The sequence below is a fragment of the Leopardus geoffroyi genome, chromosome D1 (assembly GCF_018350155.1).
Source record: "Leopardus geoffroyi isolate Oge1 chromosome D1, O.geoffroyi_Oge1_pat1.0, whole genome shotgun sequence".
NCBI classification, from domain to species: domain Eukaryota; kingdom Metazoa; phylum Chordata; class Mammalia; order Carnivora; family Felidae; genus Leopardus; species Leopardus geoffroyi.
The window spans coordinates 1,231,917-1,251,661 of record NC_059329.1 but is presented as its reverse complement, the minus strand read 5'-3'; the positions used below and the strand labels follow the sequence as shown (position 1 = coordinate 1,251,661).

Here is a 19,745-nt window from a genome sequence, read left to right as displayed (position 1 = left end):
TGCAAAACCTGACCCACAGGAAGAGATGTGGTGACTCATAAATCCCCCGCGTGGAGGGACCCCACACTCCTGAAACCACGAGTAGATCTCTGAAGCCAGAGACTATTTCACAGACCAGGCACAGGACCTCACATCAACACCCCTGAGTTCTGTGCCTGAAAATGACAAGTTAATTCTTGTATTTTTTTCTCTCCGTTAACTGGTTTTGAATTTCTTTTCCCACAAAGCCCGAATTTGTCACCATTGGACTCTGAAGCAGATGAGCGTTTGTCTCAATGTTCTCAGCCCACATCAGTCCTGTGATGAATCAGGCTCAGGTTACACCCTTGTGCGGATGAATGTCAGACCGGAGCCACCATCACAAGACTGCAGGGTGCGGGCCATCAGGTCAGAATTCTGCCCTGCGAGGCACAGACAGAAATGATCGCTGCCCTTTTGGGGCTCCCGGTGTGGGGACGGTCGGGCCGATGTGGGGACAAACCTAAAGGGTAGCCCCTGACGGGAGCTACTCATTTGTTTCTCTGTTCACACTGCGGGCATTCTGCAAAGACCTCGCGTCCGTCAGGGAACAAAACAGACGAAGACGTTTGGCTTCTTAAGACCGACCCTGCGGGGGAAGGCGGACAAGAACCAGAATGATGGGCTGTAAACACACTGTATCAGACCTTAGGAGAAGTGCGCTCGGGGGGGGGGGGGGGGGGGGAAGAAAAACCACGGAGGGAAGGGAATTGCAAACACAGAGCGCTGCAGGTGGTAGGACTGTGGGACCGGCAACATGACGAGCGTGGACCACGCGAGCTGTTCCCCCCGAAGTAGACAGATGAGACCCGGCTTTCAGGACACAGGGAGTCACCGTAGCCCCCCAGCCGCCGCCCGTGAGCTGTGCGGCCCTGCTCCCCCTCCCTGCCCCCAGCGCGCTGCTCGTGGAAGCTTCTGGGAGCTTTGGGGACGCAGGAAAGCAAACCCTCAGCCGCGAATGCAAACACGAGCCGTCTCTGTGTGGCCAGGAGGTAGCCCAGCCACAGCAGAGACAGCACGTCGGTGCTAAAACTCGCGGAGCTGTCCCAGAAGTGAAGACTGCCCTCACATGCGTTCTCAAGTGGCCTTTGCAGGTTGGAAACCAGGCCCCACTGGGTTCATGAGATGGAGACCGTCACCAGAGGGACTGCCCCTGCCGCCCCCGCTTTGTCGCCGGAACGTTAACCTCATGTTTCTGAGGCGAAACCAGGGAGGGCTGCGGGGGCCAGGATCGCACGAGCTGGGCTGACCACAGCGTGTCGCACGGTGACCCCCTGGCTCCGCTGTTGGTGCCTGTGCCCGAGGAGGAAGCTCATTCACGCACGGTGCGTGTCCAGGCTCGTGTCCTACGTGCGTGTGCACGACCAGCCCACCTGTACGTGCACGGCGAACCCCTCTCCGCGTAGGCCCCTAACCCTGAGCGACAGAGGCCCCCGTGCCCCTGCTCGGACAGTCACATCCGGGGACTCATTCCGCACCGTCTCCTTGTTTGCTGAGAATAAATGGTCCTTTGTGTGACAAGGGCACCTGCTGTTTGAACCCGTGACTCACCCAGGAGAGAACCGAGGACGGAGGACGGTGGGGTTACAGAACCACTTCCAGCCGGGACTGGAGGGGGGACTAGAAGACACGGTCAGAGGTAAGGCCAGGGCTGGAGCACCTCACGAGGGGGCGGGGGGGGTAAAACTGGCTCTAACTCTGAGTGAACCGGCAGGGCATGGGGGGGGGGGGGGAGGGGCGGGTCAGAGGAGTGTCCTCAGGCTGGGCTGGATGTGACTGGAGGGGACCAAGGGCAGGGGACCAGAGCTTGGGGAGGGGGCTCCCGCCTGGGCAGCGTGGGAGTGAAGGCACGTGTTTGGCTTTACGTGAACAGAGAGCCCACAGGATTAGTGACGGGCGGGCTGTGAACCGTGAGAACAAGAGAAGGGTCAGGACGACTAAGCAGTTGGAGGAGAGGCCACCAAGTGGCACCCCCTGGGACGCCGTGGGGGCCGAGGGCAGAGCAGGCTGTGGGGGAACGCCGCGGGCTCACTGTCCGGCATGTGTTACGCTTGTGACGTGTGTGTTCATCCAAGGACAGACCTGAAGCATCACAGTCGTCAATAAAATACAGCAGGTGTATCGTGATCTACAATGACAGGCTGCCTCCTCCTGCTACTTGTGAGAGCCCGGGGTTCCTGTCTGTACATAAGTGTGTCTGACCCGGAGAGGGGCAGTTTGGGGCCGGAGCGTGTAAACTCTGAAGGAGCATCCAACGATGAGCAGGTGATGGGGGAAAGAGTGTCTCAGTGGGTCTAGGAGAAAACTGGGCAAATGTGAGTGAAGAAGGGAATGGATTAAGGTGACAACAGACAGAATTACGTGAGGAAAGGAGGCTGGGTCGGAATTGTAGGAAGTGGGTCAGGAACACAGAGAGAGGTGTCTGCAGAGGACTTTGGTCCAGGGTCCCAGAGCTGAGCCCGGAGACCTGCGGGAGGGTGTGCGTTCCCCACGGACCGGGGGTCAAGAACTCTCTGGCCGGTCTACCCAGGAAGTGAAGCCAGACTTGGCCCTCAGGCCAGAAAAGGGGTACGACCCTGACTTGACTTCTCTCTGTGTCGTTCGTTCAATGATTTATTCGTTCCTCAAGCAGATATTTACTGAATGGCTAAGATGGCCAGGCCCTGGGCGAGGGAGGAATATGCATTCAGACAAGGTTCCTGCTTATCCTCCAGCAGAAGAGACAGAAAAGTGAACGGGCGCTAGAATACCGAGTGGGCGGTGAACACGTCCCAGAGCATGCACGCAGAGCTGGGGAGACACACAGCAACTGACCGTGCCTGGGGAGGTCAGGGAAGACTTTCAGAGGAGGTGCTTCTAAGATGAAGCTCACACGGTAAATACTTCCTGAGCAAAGAGGAAGAGGGTTCCCGTCCAGGTGCAAGGTACATACACCGTGCGCAAAGCTGTAAAGGGGATGCAGCTCGGCTTTCTATCCGCGTCAGCCCCGTAGTATGGCATCCAGGAACTTCAGAACTTCAGGCCTTCTGCCACCTCACCATGTCCCGCCCTCAGCGCTCACCCCAGACAAACCCAACCGCTTGGAGTTATCTATGTGAGCCGGTTCCCTCTGGCTCCTCCAGCCCTCCTGTCCCCACATGGGGCCCAGGGTCTACAAGGTCATCTCGGGGTGAACCAGGATTAGGACCGTGGTAGCTCAAAGTCCTACACAGGCTGATTCACAGGGGAGCATCGTCCTTGGAGCACAGCTGGTCTATGGAAAAAGGAAAAGCAGCAAACATTCAGGCTCAGGCGAAGAACGAGAGGGAGAGACAGAGACAGAGAGGCTGAACCCTCCCATTCCTCAGGAAGGCTGTCGAGATTGTATTCCATGAGAGTCCCCAAGCCTCTTATTGTAGATCGACTCGAATTAACCTCCCAACAAAACGATTCTTGGCTTAGACGTGAGTGGGAGTGGGCACAAACCACGGAGAACGTGTGGAATTGGTGGTGGGGACCCAGCAGGGCAGAGGAAAATGTCTGGTCAAGGTGAAGCCAACAGCCCTTGAGGGGAGAAGGAGCAGCTGGTTCCACTACTGCAACTCCAGCTGTGGGCTCTCTGAGGGCAAAGTTTTAGGGTCTTGGGATGGAAAGTAAAGGTGTCTGAAGTTGTTGGTTCCTTCTTGTCATCTAAAGTCTACCAGGAAAGGCATCTTTTACGACCCATGTGTCCTTACTGGAAATAAGGGAAAAACAGTAAATAACTCTGTTGCCAGAAGCCCTTCCAGCCTGTGATTCACATTCGAACTATGCAAATGTCTAAAGGGAGCAACCGCAGCACGTTGATGCTCTGCCCTCCTGGGTGTCAGCAGGAGGGGGGTGTTCTCAGGACGATAGCAGGACAGGGGACGTGGAGAACTTGAGGGCTGGGAGGGATCTGCCTGCTCAGCCTATCCCTTCACATCTCTTCTCATGGGGCGCCTGGGTGGCGCAGTCGGTTGAGCGTCCGACTTCAGCCAGGTCACGATCTTGCGGTCCGTGAGTTCGAGCCCCGCGTCGGGCTCTGGGCTGATGGCTCAGAGCCTGGAGCCTGTTTCCGATTCTGTGTCTCCCTCTCTCTCTGCCCCTCCCCCGTTCATGCTCTGTCTCTCTCTGTCCCAAAAATAAATAAACGTTGAAAAAAAAAAAGAAAAAATAAATAAAATATAAAACAAACTTCCTCTTAATGAAGTCAGTCATTCTTTCCAATGAAATGGTTCCCCGTGAAAACAAAGATGTCATATTCCCAGCTGACTTGCTCCTGAAGATCCAGCTTGGGGATTGCCTTCTCCGAAACACATTCTTTGACCTGCCCACCTTGCCTTCTGGCTGTGTTCAGTCTTCCTCTTATGTGTCCCCAGTAATCCACAACGTGAAGGAACTATCCTCACACATGTCCTACGTTGGCCTGTCCTCAGTGCCCAGCACCATGCCTGCCTCTTAACAATTGCTTATTAAGCTTTTATTGAATGAATGAATAAATGAGTGAATGGAGTTTGGGAAGGAAGCAATGCTTGATCCTAGACGTTCTTCAGCCGATCGGAGTCTAGCAGGCCAAGCATGGAGGATAAGGGAACGGCATGTGCGGTGGTGTAAAGATATGGGGAATGACATACCTTTATCCATTTTGGGCAATCACAAAGAATTGGTTGGACTGTAGCAAAGAAAAGATTTTTTTCCCTGAGTTATATTGTAAAGGGAAGAGTATTAGGAATTCAACTTGCTATTCCATAGCTGAAAACATTGCATTTCAACTAATAAGGGTGACAACAGAGAAAACACTCCTCAAAACATCTTAATTAACTCTGTCAGTGAATAATTCAGCAGTAAATTCATTTGAGAAGTCATCAGGCTACGAACAATACATTGAATTATTAACTTCAGCAAGCATCACCTCCTGCACACACAGTATATTTCCTAAGCCCTTCTGAAGTAGATTAAAATAGGGGCATAGAATCGGGTGATAAGTACTGGGCCTTCCAGACTCACCAAGAGCTGCTTCAAGAGCCACACCCATCATTCGCTCCATATTGGTCAGTAGAAAAAAAAGCTGCTTTGGGGGAAATCCCGCCCTGGGATACGGTCCTGAAAAGTGTCAGGTCACCGAACAACAGCTGATTCGTAACATAACTGCATTTATTAATAAAAAGTCCTTAGCATGATTAAGAGGAAACTGTTTCACTTTCCCGAGACATAACTAAAGGTGAGTATGTAATGACACATGGCTTCCTGGCCATGATTTGTGCAACTAACGAATTTGCCGCCTTGCCATTTACTATCCGAATCACATCTAGCCGGTGTCAGTGAAGGTGACGATGACATTACACCTTAGAGTATGGCTGCTTCTCGGGCGAGCTTCTAAAATTAGTAAAGGAGGTAACGCACTGCGTTAGTTTATGTGCAGGTAGCCAAAAATTATGTTGACGTTGACTTGCTGTATGTCACTGCATAATAGCAATTCCTTCAAGAATCGTAATTAATTTGCAGCTAGTTTTTTACTATCAATATTTGGCATATTGACATGTTCTCATCAGGACTCATCATTGCAACAGTTTTGCTTCCAAGAATTAAAACAAATAAAAATGTAGGGGCTCGATTTCCTCGTGTCCAATGTAAAATGGCCAACGTAGATGATTTTAGGTGTCTTCTCCCTTTCGGAGCAATGAATGCTCAATGGGCAGCTATTACACAGTAAGCATGATGTATATTTGCATTTGGGGATTCACGTCTCCCTAAAACCGTCATGGAAAATCATAATGTTGTTGTTTGCATTTTATATGCGAGACAATGAGGTATCAGAAAGGTTAATATGCCTAAGGCCTAAAAAGCTACAAAATTGAGTTTTGAATTCAAATCTGCCTTACGTGGAGATTAGATTTCCTTCACATCACAATGCTGCCGCCGGGTCTGTGTTCTGTGTCTGTGTACATCTATTATAAGTCTACGTTTGCGATCAAGCCGCCTGGAATATCAGTCAGTGGGAGTAAATCGAGTTTGTAACGCACGCATACGTTTTGGTTAATATTCTAAAGGCAAATTTATCTTCGTATTTCAAGAAAATACTAACTGCAGACCCAGAAAATGGGTTTTGGGTCTGTGAACCCTGGTTAACTTGTATCACTAGGTAGTACCTGATGGTGCAGATACTCTCAAAGGTCAGGAGGTAATGATAATTACCATATGCAGTCATTCAATTTACAAAGTACCTGCCTGTTCAATCACATCGTAAAAAGAAAAAAAAAAAAAAAAGGGCTAGGCATTATAATTTCTTTTTGCAGATGATAACGTCCAAGATTGCTCAACTGTGATTCAAACCCATGTCGTTTGACTCAAAATGCTGTGCTTTTTCTACCACACCTTTTGGAGGGGACCTGAAAGAAAATTCTCTTATCCATACCCTCCCCAAATACAAGGGGACCATCCACGCTTCCTACAGTAGGAAGCCACTGTCGTGTGAGCAAACGCTGGTGTCGAAATGCACTTTGATCTTGGAAACGGACAGCCACATACTGGTGCCTCGGAGGAGGTGATGTGTGTTTCCATCTCCAAAGTGTGGAAGCATCCAGCCGCCCTGTGGCCACCCACCCCCACCCCAGCAGCTTCTAGGGCGCTGGAAGCCAAGCGTGGGTCTTTACGTCTGGTGGAACTGACCAAACGTTCCCTTTTCCCGTTTAAGGAAACTGCTGTTCTGTCTCATGCTTCCCTCCAAACTGGTTCCTTTCCCCTCTTCGCCAAAGATGCCTGTCATAACCTCCCCCAAATGTTCTCAGGTTTTTCCACAGTTGGAAAGAGATATTGCCTTCGATCAAGTCGCTTTTGATTGCAGTCCTGAAGACACCTGTGAACTAGGGCATACAGAGCTCTTGGCAAGGTCAGGGCAAACTATGAGACAAAAAATGCAATTTTACATCCCAATATATTATCCTATGACATCCATTGTCTATAAAATTGTATGTAGATATTCTTTTGCAGACTGTGCTAAGTATATCTGTGTATATAAAGTTACACAGGTTTGCATATTTATAGATACCGAGTCACGAAGATCAATATATATCTACACATATATATAAAATATGCAAAACACACTGGTCCCCTTTTATACGGAGACTGTGCTAACCCCGCGGTATAAATGACGATGTAGGCTTGCTTTTGCAACCTTGGCAGAGGGCAGAGGACTCCGGGGGATCTGAGGGGCTCTGCGATCTCGGGCTGATCTCCAAGGACAGGGAAGAAAGCACCGCAATGCTCTGTTGCGTAGCTTGTAGGATAGAGGCTTCTAAGGGCTTCTGGCTCTTCTCTTTGGAAACTATTTCTCTAAACACCTTTATGCCCTAGTCGCCATATCTGTACACATTCTCCCCTTTCGAAAGCTGTATGGCCTGGGAACATCCCTAGTTTCCTTTCCCCAAACCATGGAGGGGAACCATAACATCAGCCTCAGCAAAGAGGGATGGTGCCACATCACCGGCTTTTCAACAATAATTTCCTATGAGAACGAAGAAATGCATCCCAGCGTCAAACATGTGAAGAGGTCTGCGGGGATCAATTAAGATTCTCTCAGGCCTGAGGGATTGGGTGGTGGCATGGAGACGTTATCATAGACATGACACAAGTAACGGAACCGGCCTGGTGTCTCACAGCATTTCTCCATTAGGGAGGCCAAGTCTCCATACCCAGAGCGTGTGTGACCTATCCGGCGACAGAGCACCGTGGAGGTTGGTGGACTGGAGTTGCACAGACTCGTGACAGTAAGTGCCTCCAGGTTGATGCGTCTATCATTTCTACCCGGAAGGAAACCATGACGTCTGAAGGAACCAACAGGTACAACGTGTCTGTCAGATGTCTGGCACACACAAAGTGATTGTCCGTGAAGCCACCATGTGGCCACGGGGAGGGAGAAGATACGGATCGGGGCAAAGCTTTCCCTCATGTCACTCCCAAAACAAAAATTATTAAAACATTAAACCTCTGGGGGCGCCTGGGTGGCTCAGTCGGTTAAGCGTCCGACTTCGGCTCAGGTCATGATCTCACGGTCTGTGAGTTCAAGCCCCGCGTCAGGCTCTGTGCTGATGGCTCGAAGCCTGGAGCCTGGTTCAGATTGTGTGTCTCCCTCTCTCTGCCCCTCCCCCTTCATGCTCTGTCTCTCTCTCCCTCTTTCTCTCTCTCTCTGTCAAAAATAAATAAACATTAAAAAATTTAAAAAAAAAACATTAAACCTCTGGCTAAAGGTCACTTCAAGACCTGTAGGAGCAAAAAACTAGAAAAAAAAAAAAAAATGAGACTCAAATTTAATTATAAAATGAAAGAGGCTGAATTTCCAAGCATAAAAAATACGTAGCAAGATGGATATTCCAAGACTCAACTTCATATGCAAAGACACAAACATGCTTGAGTCCTTGCACAGAGCAGCATGAAGTGACCAAGAAAACCTTGGAAATAATCTGCCTATTTGTAAATAGTCGGGAGTCAGCTGATGTGGTCACACTCTCAAAAGCCCTCCTAAATCTGCCATTCCCCCCGGGGGATACACAACGGAGGAATCATTTCCACAAAGCTACATCCGAAAGGGGATTATGGGGGAAAAAGAAGCTCCCAGAGGAAAAAAAAAAAAACATTCAGACATGAAAAGCACTAAAATTCTAACATGTCTTGAGCTTCTTGGAAACTATACAAAGTTTCGGCATTGCTAGGCTTTGGGTAGGATTTAATCCCCAGCTTTCTGGCCCCAATTTGTATGTTTTCCTCTCCACTTTCAAATCTCTCACATGCCGGCACTAGCCAAGGAGCTCATGTGTTCTGCTGTGAATACCTAACTGGAAATTTCAAGATTCAGGACACCATGAGTCTTTGAAGCTGTCTGCTGAACTGAAACTTAATTTAAAACTCGTTGTTGTTTTGGGAAAAGATGTAACAAAAAGCTATTTTAAGTGACCAGTGTCCGATCCACGTCAGCATTCCTGAAGTTGGAGGGAAAAACACGGCTTTTCCATCGGGAGCTCTGCACCCAGACCAGAAGCAGAAGGTTGAGTCCCAGCTCTACGTGCTTCCTCCGACCAGGTCCTCCCCCCACCCCTGTCCCTTCAGAGTCATGACCGCGGGCCTGTGGGCAACCTCCCTGCTGCCCAGGGTCTTGTGGGGAAGACCAGAGTGCTGGGCTAGACCCGTGGTTTTTGAACTTCGTTCCACTGGATCCTCCCTGTGGCACAGACGTCGGGGCTTTGCTAGTGGAGAGGAGACAGGGGACCAGGTGGGAGTGAGGCAGGTGAGGCTCTGTGTCCCTCAGATTTCCCAAAAGGGATTTTGTTTAAAGGATACTGTCATTTACAAAAGTGGGAAAACCTGTAGACCATAGGGTACGTACGCTCTCGCCACCTTGAATATTTCATGAGACTCGTCCTGGGTGATATCTTTGTAATGCCTTGCCCAATCCCAGAAGGTCACATGCTCTCGAGTTAACCTCGTGACCCTTGCTTCTCACTGGCCCGGAGGGTGGGGTGCATCCTCTTTACACCGACCAGATTCCCTAGGAGTCAGGGGGGATGTGCTATCCCTTGAGTTTGTGCACACAACCTCTGACATAAAAGCTTCTTCCAGTATTTTCCTTGCCTGTACTGAAGTCAGTTCAACCGTTGGTGTTCTTTGGTCTCAGCCCCACCCTTCATCTGATGCCCATGAGAAGGAGAGGCTTTGACCTTGGTGAGAACTTCTTCCAATTCCTCTCACGGTCTTGAACTCACATACTAGTCCACTTATGAGGAAGTTGTGGCTAGGTAGTTAGGGAGAAAATGAGCCCTTTCACGTCGGTCCAAAAGATATTGAAGCGATATTTACACACAAGGTGTTGTTCTTAGCGTGGCGAGGGAAACAGAAGTTGGTACCGTGAGAAAAGTCCAGAGAAAGCTGTCTTGCCAGGGTGGGAAAGGCAGGGGCACCATCGGGTGCTGGAGGGGAAAAGAGGACACAGGTGTTTCTCAGCTTCATATCTCATTAAACACTTTGGAGGAAGGAGGCTGGGGTGTGAGCAGAGGAATCCACGGACTTAGATCAGCTTTTCTCACCAAGGGCCAGAAGGATAGCCCCCAAGACACATATTCCCACATGGACACACAAATGAACATTTTCATGACATAGCCATGTATTTATTTCAATATGCATACAAAACTAATAACCATTAAACGATGATTTTTACAGACATGATAGCCTATAATGAGGCAAACTGTAACTTAAGGAAAAATACAAAAGTAATACTCCAGGTGGCACTAAGATTTGGCAAAAACTATGATAGAGATAGGAGGGTTAGTGAACGTTAGGAAATTTAGGGTTGGACCAGCTCTATAGTCTCGTGCATCCTGGCACTTCCTGGTAAATCTAATCTGAGCAGCGTTGTATGGACCTCTGTTAAAGCCACCTTGAGATATCTCATATGATGTCTGTTTACTAATTAACTCCCTCCCGTGGGAACTGGTGCCCAGAAGATGCTGAATACGATCATGTGGATGAATGAATGCAAAGATACATGAACGAATGCATACATGAGAGGATAATTGCAGCCCAGCCCTAACGAGCATGTGCTCGCATCAACGGGAACGAGGATGATTAAAAATAAGACAGCAGAGGGGCCACAGGTGGTTCAGTCCGTTAAGTATCGGACTTCGGCTGAGGGCATGATCTCACGGTTCGTGAGTTCGAGTCTAGCAGGTGATGAGCTTGAGACCCACGCCCCCGACCCATCAGGTGAACCCCACTTCTCTCTCTCTCTCTGCCCCCAGAAGACTCAAAATAAGAGAATAAGACTTGGTCTTTGGCCAGCCCCTGCCTCCTCTGGTACATTGTGACAGGTTTCAGAGAAGGGTCATATTTCTCCCATGATGCCAATGGGCAGTGTCTGCACAGGGTGGGAGTTATCTCACCAGACCTGTGGACGAGGGCTTCTGAGCCAAGGTTCTCAAATCCTGGGCCCACGTAAAGACGGAGACCGTGGGCTATGGAAATAGTATACTAGGCAGTTTGGCAAAGGCAAAAGGTAGCAAAGCCTACCTTTTCACATGATCACGGAATACTTTACGATCTCTGACAAGGCCCTGTTCAAAAAGGACAGACAGGAACTGGAGAAAACCAATGTGTCTCCTTCACACACACGGACTGTTTGATATTAATCATAAGGTTGCGACACCGAGTGGATCCAAATAATCTGTGTGGCGTCACCGTTTCTGATAATTGCCGGAGGTATTCATCACTAATCAAAGAGGATGTTACGCAACGTGAGCCAGCCAGCCTTCAGCTTTCTGGAAACACAGACTATATAAAGAGGGAGCTTTTCCTAGTTGAGGTACTTCAACAGCAGGCAGGTGGAGAGCATCAGAGGCCTTCACCAGAGAAGAAAAGCCAAGGTCAGCATGGCCAGCCTTCCTCTGCTGCTGCTGCTGCTGCCGCTCTGGGACGTGGGGTCCCACGGTTTCCCAGCAGTGACCTCAGACACACAAGAGAAGGATGTGGAGATGGTCCAGGTAAATGCTGAATTTCACATGCCAGAAACGAAGAGCCTTTATCTGCATTTTCCCACGGCTTTGTAGAGAAGCAGTAGTAGCATAAAGGGGCTTAAGAAATGAGCTTTATTTATTAATAAATAAAGGGTGGGTTCCTTATGAAGAGAAACTTGTGGTGGGAAGGGTCCTCTCCCCAGAACAGATTCTTTTCCCTTTTCCAGTGGGAGGGAAGCAAGAGCTAAAGCAGCCAATTGTAATTCTGACTTCATGCTAATGAGAGGTCGGGAGATTCCTACTCTGAGATTAGTTTCCACCAATACCAAGGACCCTGAAATCCAAACACAATCTTTAAAAGTGGCTCTCCACTTCTGTGAAAACTTCATATTGTCAATCTTCAGAGAAGAGAAAGAGTTCTCATCTGGTGGTTTCAATACCTTTATCTTTCATCAGAAATACCTGGAAAACTACTACAATCTGAAGGACGACGGGAAGAAAATGGTAAAGCAGAGAAACCGTAGCCCAGTGGTTGAGAAGCTGAAGCAAATGCAGAAATTCTTTGGGCTGAAGGTGACCGGGCGGCCAGATGCTGAGACCCTGCACGTGATGAAGCAGGCCAGGTGTGGGGTGCCCGACGTGGCTCCCTATGTCCTCACTGAGGGGAACCCTCGATGGGAACACACAGACCTGACCTACAGGTAACCAGAACGGGCACCAGAGCGAGGACTCTATTCCCCATCAGAGCCATGACAGAGGAGGTCTGACATGGCTCTGTTTTATTTCACGTGAAGGATTGAAAATTACACACCAGATCTGCCAAGAGCAGTGGTGGACCGTGCCATTGAGAAAGCCTTTCAACTCTGGAGCGATGTCGCACCCCTGAACTTCACCAAGGTCTCTCAGGGTCAAGCGGACATAATGCTATCCTTTGTGTGGGGAGGTAAGCCCTTCTTGTAGCAGGAAACTCTTCTCACCTTCCCTTTGCCTTGGCCCTAGATCCCTTCAGCTGCTGGAGGACCTTGCTCAAGAGGGGTGTGGCTTTTACAGGCTGAAGGAGGGACCATGCCACACTGGGTGGGAATCTGTTGCCCTCTCTGCAAAGCTGACCCTCCTGGGTTAGCCGGAGTTAGAACCAAGAGGGACACCTGTTGAATTCTGTTTCTGGCAGATCACCGTGACAATTCTCCCTTCGATGGACCTGGAGGGAACCTCGCTCATGCTTTCCAACCAGGCCCAAATCTTGGCGGAGATGTCCATTTCGACGAAGACGAAAGGTGGACCGACGACTTCAGGGGTGAGCCAGCTAATCCTGTCCCTCTTGATCCCCCTACCCCTCCTCAGTTCATGGTAATACTGGTTGGCGTAACTAAAAAGGTGCCTTAGTAGACGTATGTATTTTTCCACTACGAACACCCTTCAAAGAATTGCAAACAGGGTCTATTGGAACTTTTAGATTTCAACTTGTATCGCGTGGCCGCTCATGAGTTGGGTCATTCCCTCGGACTGTCTCACTCGACTGATATTGGGGCTCTGATGTACCCCAACTACATCTACACTGGTGATGTGCAGCTGTCTCAGGACGACATCGATGGCATCCAGGCCATATATGGTGAGTGTACAGAACAACACGGGGGACGAGGGGCCGTTAGAGCAGCCGTCAGTGGGGACCTTTAAGAAGCTGGCTTTGTGGTTCATGCGCTTTCCAGCAGAACTAACTGCAGATCTCTTTCTCCTTTAGGACCCTCCCAGAATCCCATCCCTCCGACAGGCCCCCAAACCCCACATCCGTGTGACAGCAAGCTAACCTTTGATGCAATCACCACGATTCGGGGAGAAGTGATGTTCTTTAAAGACAGGTAGGACATCAGTTCCTCTTTGTGTTTTGTGTCTGTAACCGCAACAACGCTCATGACTAGGCGAACCCATGCGCTATACTCTGCCCCACATGTTATTTGTCTTACGCTTACATGCATAATTAGAATTGTGATTAAGTGCAAGCAATTACATACATTTGCACAATGTGATGAACTTATGACATCTTTTCCCCCCACATGCGTTCTGTTGTTTGGTGCTCAGAAAAAAAAAAAACAAAAAACAAAAAACATTGAACTAGAAAATTCAGGAAATATAGTCCCATTTTGCAGATCAGTAAAGTAAGGCAGAGAGAAGGAATGAGATCCTTTCGGCGCACGGAGTGGTGACAGAGAAGCAACTGAGCTTCTGGCTCGTACTGACGAGCTCTCTTCGTTAATGCCCACTCTCGTGATGAGATTCACGTTAGCACTTTGGTAGGAGAAGCCAGTGGTTTCCACAGCACCATTATGCTGATGGGGGTTTTGTAGCCACCCTTAAATGTCACCCCTCTATCCTAGTAAAGATGCCCCCCAAAGCCTGCGATCCCCAGAGACCTAGGGAAGGACAGGAGCCATTGTGGGGAAAATCCCCAAGAGTTCACGAGAGCCCTCCCTTGAGCACATATGTGGGGTCACGACATGCTTCTCTCCTCACAGCAGGGTCCTGGACCCCCCAGTACGGTGTGTGGCCTCAAAACATCCAGGGCTCCCTCCCAAGGAATAGGCCCGCTCTCTGTGTCATCCTGATTCCTAAAGGACCGTGTAAATTTATAACCTAGTCCTTTTTTGGACGATGCAGTCCACAGAAAGAACAGCCCTGAGGAAGGACCAGGGCTTTGGCACAGAAAGTAGGGGATCTTTGATGGGCTCACTTCTCAGCCGCTCTTGCTAGAGTCGTGCCCGTGCTGTTTGGCTGCTCTGTGGTCACATCCACCCCAGAATGCAGGGTGTTGGTCCCAAATGCTTTCCACCCTCTTCTCCCCTATAGGTAAGGCTGCATGCAAACCATATAGGGTGTGGCTGGAAGCTAAGGAAGCAGCTGGCTTTGAAGGAAAGCTCTGAATAGAGCAGGACACCCCTAGCAAAGCAAGTGTTTGAGGGATTTCTTCAAGGAACAGGAGCAAGTCTAGGATTTGCAGGAACTCCTCTACCTGTGTCCTTTGTCATTTAAGTGGCACCAAAGAGGAAGCTGTGGGAGGCTAGAGATGGCATTGGATTTGCCCAGGGCCTCACCGCCAGGCAGAGGTGGGGCCGGACCACCACTTGGGCTCCTGACTGCCGGGCCCACAGTTCCCCGTGGCCTGCAGTCTGGAACCTTCTTCTGCGGCCGCGTTACAGTCTATGCTTTTCCATCACCCAGTCCCTGTGGACTGTAGGACCGACTGTGTGAGCCACCAGCCTAAGGGGACAACTTGACAACTTGAGTTTAAACTTGACCTTTGCCTTAGACACCTCCCTTCCCCTCCCTGACCCCTGTCTCTCCTCTGTGAGGTGCGAGCAGCACACTCTCGTAGGGTCTTGTGAGGAAAGGCGTGACGGGGGAAAGGGCCTGGGCTGGCAGGGGCACGGATGTGGGCTGTGTTCTGCCACAGGCTCCTCGCGGCTCCGACGCCAGCTGTCAGACGGAATTGGTGCAAGCTGTTGTCAATCACAGCCATTGTTTGAGTAACTTAAATCATATTAATACCAAAGCCACTAAAGATAAGTGACACGGATGGTTGTGTAGTCACTCTACTGCAGTTGACCGTCCAGGTTCCTGAGGTTGTTTGTGCCGGACGTGCGTGGACGGCAGCAATGCTCTGGACTTACCAGTGCGCTCCTGGGAAGCCCCAGGACTCTGCCGTGGTGCTGTCACCGTGCAAGGGAGTGGACACCACGGGCCAGGCTTCCCCACCGCCGCCCGGGCCCCAGCCCGGACGATGGACGTTCCACATTCACCAGGACCCGCTTGGCCAGCAGTAAACTCTCTTAGATGTCAGCCCACGCTTGCTCCCCATTAGCTCAAATTTCTTTACTTTTTAATCATCAGGTTCTACATGCGCATAAGCCACTACTCCCCGGACGTTGAGCAGAATTTCATTTCTATTTTCTGGCCAAACCTGCCAAATGGACTTGAGGCAGCTTACGAAGCTGCAGAGAGAGACGAAATCCGGTTTTTCAAAGGTAATGTTTCCGCGATGGCTCCGTTCCGTGGATTAATGTTTCATCCGCTTTGGGGCTGAGATAGAAGACAGTCGTAGCTACTTTCTCTCCACGCACTTCGGGAAATCTGACGATCTCGCTTCTCACACCAGTGGGAGCTCATCACCGTAACTAAGAACGATACAGGGCAGCTCTGAGTTGTTTTCCATAAAGAGCATGTGACTACAGATATCCGTGTTCTGCCGGTTTATGAACCTGGAATTTTGAAAATGTTTTCTGTGTGGGGCTCTTTACAAATCTCCCCTGGAGGTGCTCAGGAATGAAAAGGAGAGACTGAGGCCAAAGTTAGAGAGAGGATCGCACAGACACATGAAGGGAGGGGGAGGTATCGTGGACATCCCTGGGGAGTCTGTTAAGACCACAGACTCTCGCTTAGCCTGACATCCTCAGGGTCTGTCCACATCCTTCAGCTGCCATGTACATTAAGGGATGAGAAGTCCTGAATCATCATGAATTGAATGTAGCAAGCTTCTTTGATTCTATCAGAATGAAACGTAATCCAATGATGGGCTCCTGGCTTTGAAGACGCTGTGGCCAACATCACTATTTTTGCAAACAATATACGCCAACATTAAAGTACTTGACCCAGTCATACACTCAAGGCAAAGGATCGAATGCAGTTTAGGTGGACAGAAAGCTTGGAAACCGGCTTTCTAGCTCTCAGATCATGAAATTAAATAGGAAATCAATTAATTTAATTTAGTTATTTAATTTTTAGACAGGGTGTGTGTATGTGAGAAGGGGAGAAGGGCAGAGGAAGAGAGATTCTTAAGCAGGCTCCAGGCTCAGCACAGACCCAATGCAGGGCTCGATCTCACAACACTGGGATCATGACTTGAGCCAAAATCCAGAGTCCGATGTTCAACTAACTGAGCCCCCCAGGCACCCCTTAAGTAGGATGTCAGGTGCACAAAGTTTCAAGCTGCTTTTTCGTAAGGGGTAAATGAGCATATCTGTTCAACGAGAATAATCCTGGCTTCAAGGTGGAAGACCAATGTTATGTGACATGGGGCTTTTTAAGTCTAAATATATAGATCTGGACACAGCATAAATGAGTGTTTGGAACTGTATTCTAGCCAGATGCAATGGTTTTTGCTGACAAAGGCTGCAAGTCATTACAGACTGTGAGTCATTACAGCACTCTGGCCTTTGGGAAGCCATTGGTGGGAACTTTCAGAGTCGAGGGGAAACCGCAGAAGCGAGCCTGGTGTCACGGAGGTGGCGCGATGAACGCTTGGGCCATTTCCAAGCTTGCTGCAGATGCAGATATTTAAAAAACATACTGATCTAATAGACCTTGGTTACAAAATTAGCTTAGGCATCTTGAAAAACTTCCCCGGATGGTTCTAATGTACAGGTGAGACACTGCTCTGGCATGTGTGGCTAAGAGCTTAGCTGGAAATCAGCCTACCGTCTTCTGGCGCCCTGGATAAGTATTTTCATCTCTGTTTTTTGATTGGCAGGCGATAAGTACTGGGCTGTCCGGGGGCAGGATCTGCTGTATGGATACCCCAGGAACATCCACAAATCCTTCGGCTTCCCCAGAACTGTGACGAGCATCGATGCTGCCGTGTCTGAGGAAGAAACTGGGAAAACGTACTTCTTTGTCGGTAACAAGTACTGGAGGTAAAGACCGAGGACAGAAAGTGGTAGTGCACCAGCTCTTTCTACACAGAGGGAACATTCTAGATTGAACCGTGCCCACGGGAGTCTCATACTGCCGTGACTAGCTGCCGTTTCTGTGAATGGCTGTAGCAAGTATCCAAGGCTATGCTTAAGAGATCATTGTGCAACACCCATACTGGGAATCCAGGGAACACGCGGGGCTACATTTGAAAAAGGACACCTAAGAAGGAGGGCATTTATCTTCACAGGGCCCTTCCGCCAGTAGAAATGTATCTTTGATTGCAGTTTGCCTTAATGGGATGTCGTGTGGTACTTCCCGGAGAATTAGAATTAGTGGTTGAGTTCAGAGGGACCTTATAAATCTTTTCCATCCAGCATCCCATGTCACCCTCCCCCATGCCACACAACATCTCTGCAGTTAAAAGTTCTTAAAACATTCCTGCTGCCGAATTCCCTGTGATGACTTTGCGAAGTCTACACATTTGATGCATTCTGATGCCTCCAATTATTTTTTGACCAGGTATGATGAATATAAACAATCCATGGATGCAGGTTATCCCAAAATGATAGCAGATGAGTTTCCTGGAATTGGAAGTAAGGTTGATGCTGTTTTCCAGAAAGATGGTAAGCGAATATATGAATATATTTCCTCTATGTTGTTGTGATAGAATAACATCAGTATTGTTATTCGGGGGATGGCAGATGCCAAAAATATTCTCACAAATGATAGGGTTTTTCAAGAATTCAAGTCAAGCCTAGAAACCATTTGTATAACATAGTAAGTCTCTTTTCTTTTCTTTCTAGGATTTTTCTATTTCTTTCATGGAACAAGGCAATACGAATTTGATCCTAAAACTAAGAGAGTTCTGTCTCTCAAGAAAGCTAATAGCTGGTTCAACTGCAGAAATTATTGACCCACTGTTACAGCAGAAAAATATATTTCAGGAGCCTAAGGAAAGTGTCTTCCTGGAGAGCCATTTGTTTAAAAGAAATACAGAGCTGTTAGGTATAATCTTATTTATACCTCATTCTACATGCCTTTTTATGCTTTAGAATGCAATGTATTATGTACTGCTGTAATTTAGCTCCACAACTGAGAACTAAGACAGTCAAGTTCATGGGTTATAGATTCAAATGGGCCATTTCTGCAAAGAGGCTCTTTTCCAAAGTAGAAGACTCTCACCCTGATCTTGGAGTGCAGCTCTTCAAGAACGGAGACCAGAGATACAAGCCTTTGCCAGAGGAAAAGCAGTCCCCTAACATCTAAGCAGCCACTAGAACATCCTTATATGCAAAGAACAACTTTTGTTACAGAAAATAAAGTGTTTTATGTTTGGAATAAGCCATGCGTATCTCTAGTGTTTTATAAACTTTCAGTACATTTAAGTCATTACCTTGTTACCTCCTGGTGATAAAGCCATGCTCACAGAGACTAGTTTTCAAGTTTGAAGTGGGAATAGGCAAACTATTCATGTGGGAAGTGAGGGTGCACAGGAAGGTGGAATATTCTCCTGTTTTCGTGGAAGTTACATCATACGCAAGAGGTTAAAACCGATTTCCCGTGTCCCATGTCAAGATTCCAAAATTGGTTTTAGGCAAAAGCATTGACAGCCTGGTAGAGTTGTTTAAGGGCATGTCCCTCACCCTCTGAGCATGAGGGAAGGCTCTGCTTTCCTAAGGTCCCACTCCTGGTAGCCACGGAGGAGGGACGGGCAGCGCCATCTAACTAGTCCTGGCCAGCAGATTGTGCCCAGAAGGGACCCATGATGATGTGGAGAACAAAGGCAAAAAGAATTGAAGACCAAATTAAATGTCCTTATAACCTGCAGCCCATTGACCAATAGTTGGGTCAGGCAGAGTAAGACACTCCTCCAGGAAGTCCCAACTGTCTTCACGATAAAGCTTGGCTAGAGTAAAAACAACCGTAGCTTGACAATATCTAAGCCTCCAGTATCCTGTGAGTCTTTAGCATGTGAAAGTCCCTTTGGAAACGTCCCCTTGCCTTTACCCCTCTCCCCCAGTATAATCAGTCTCTCCTCACAATCCCAGGGAAGCTCCTCCTGCCCCTGGGCCCTGTCCCCATGCTTTAGTAAAAGCACCCTTTGCACCAAATGTGTCTCAAGATTTTGTTCTTGGCCATCGGTTGTGAACCCCAACATTTTCCACATCAAATATCACCTCCAGATGGAAACACAATGGTAGGTGCACATTTCTCCAGTGGTACCCTCTTGCTGTGGTGATCGTGAAAGCACAGCCAGAGCATCCACGACATGGAAGAAGCCTGAATTCTCACCACTCAAAGCAATCACCCCAAACCTCAGTAGATTTTGCTTAAAAAGCTTTGATTGTTCTAAACTCCGAAGATTCTAGATTTTGTTCAAGCGGCATAATCTAGCTATTCTTTATGTGGTTTATCATGCCTAATTTGGGAGGGTGTTCACATAAGTAGGAGTCCCACAAGTAGTATCCGAGCCCTGCAAGTTTTACGACGAGCTCATGGGTGTTCATGGTATTGGTGGACTTTCTGGTACGTAGAAGAGGCTTG

General features: G+C 48.7%; 1 protein-coding gene across 1 annotated transcript; it reads left to right on the top strand.

The window, feature by feature from the left end:
- Positions 1 to 11,361: 11,361 nt before the first annotated feature.
- On the top strand, positions 11,362 to 18,542 carry LOC123602245 (interstitial collagenase-like). The gene is made up of 10 exons (XM_045486600.1): positions 11,362 to 11,543; positions 11,973 to 12,217; positions 12,311 to 12,459; positions 12,688 to 12,813; positions 12,973 to 13,128; positions 13,258 to 13,375; positions 15,402 to 15,535; positions 17,038 to 17,200; positions 17,721 to 17,824; positions 18,005 to 18,542. The coding sequence occupies exons 1-10, from the start codon at positions 11,433 to 11,435 to the stop codon at positions 18,112 to 18,114; spliced, it is 1,416 nt and encodes a 471-aa protein (XP_045342556.1). The 5' UTR covers positions 11,362 to 11,432; the 3' UTR covers positions 18,115 to 18,542.
- The last annotated feature ends 1,203 nt before the right edge of the window (positions 18,543 to 19,745 follow it).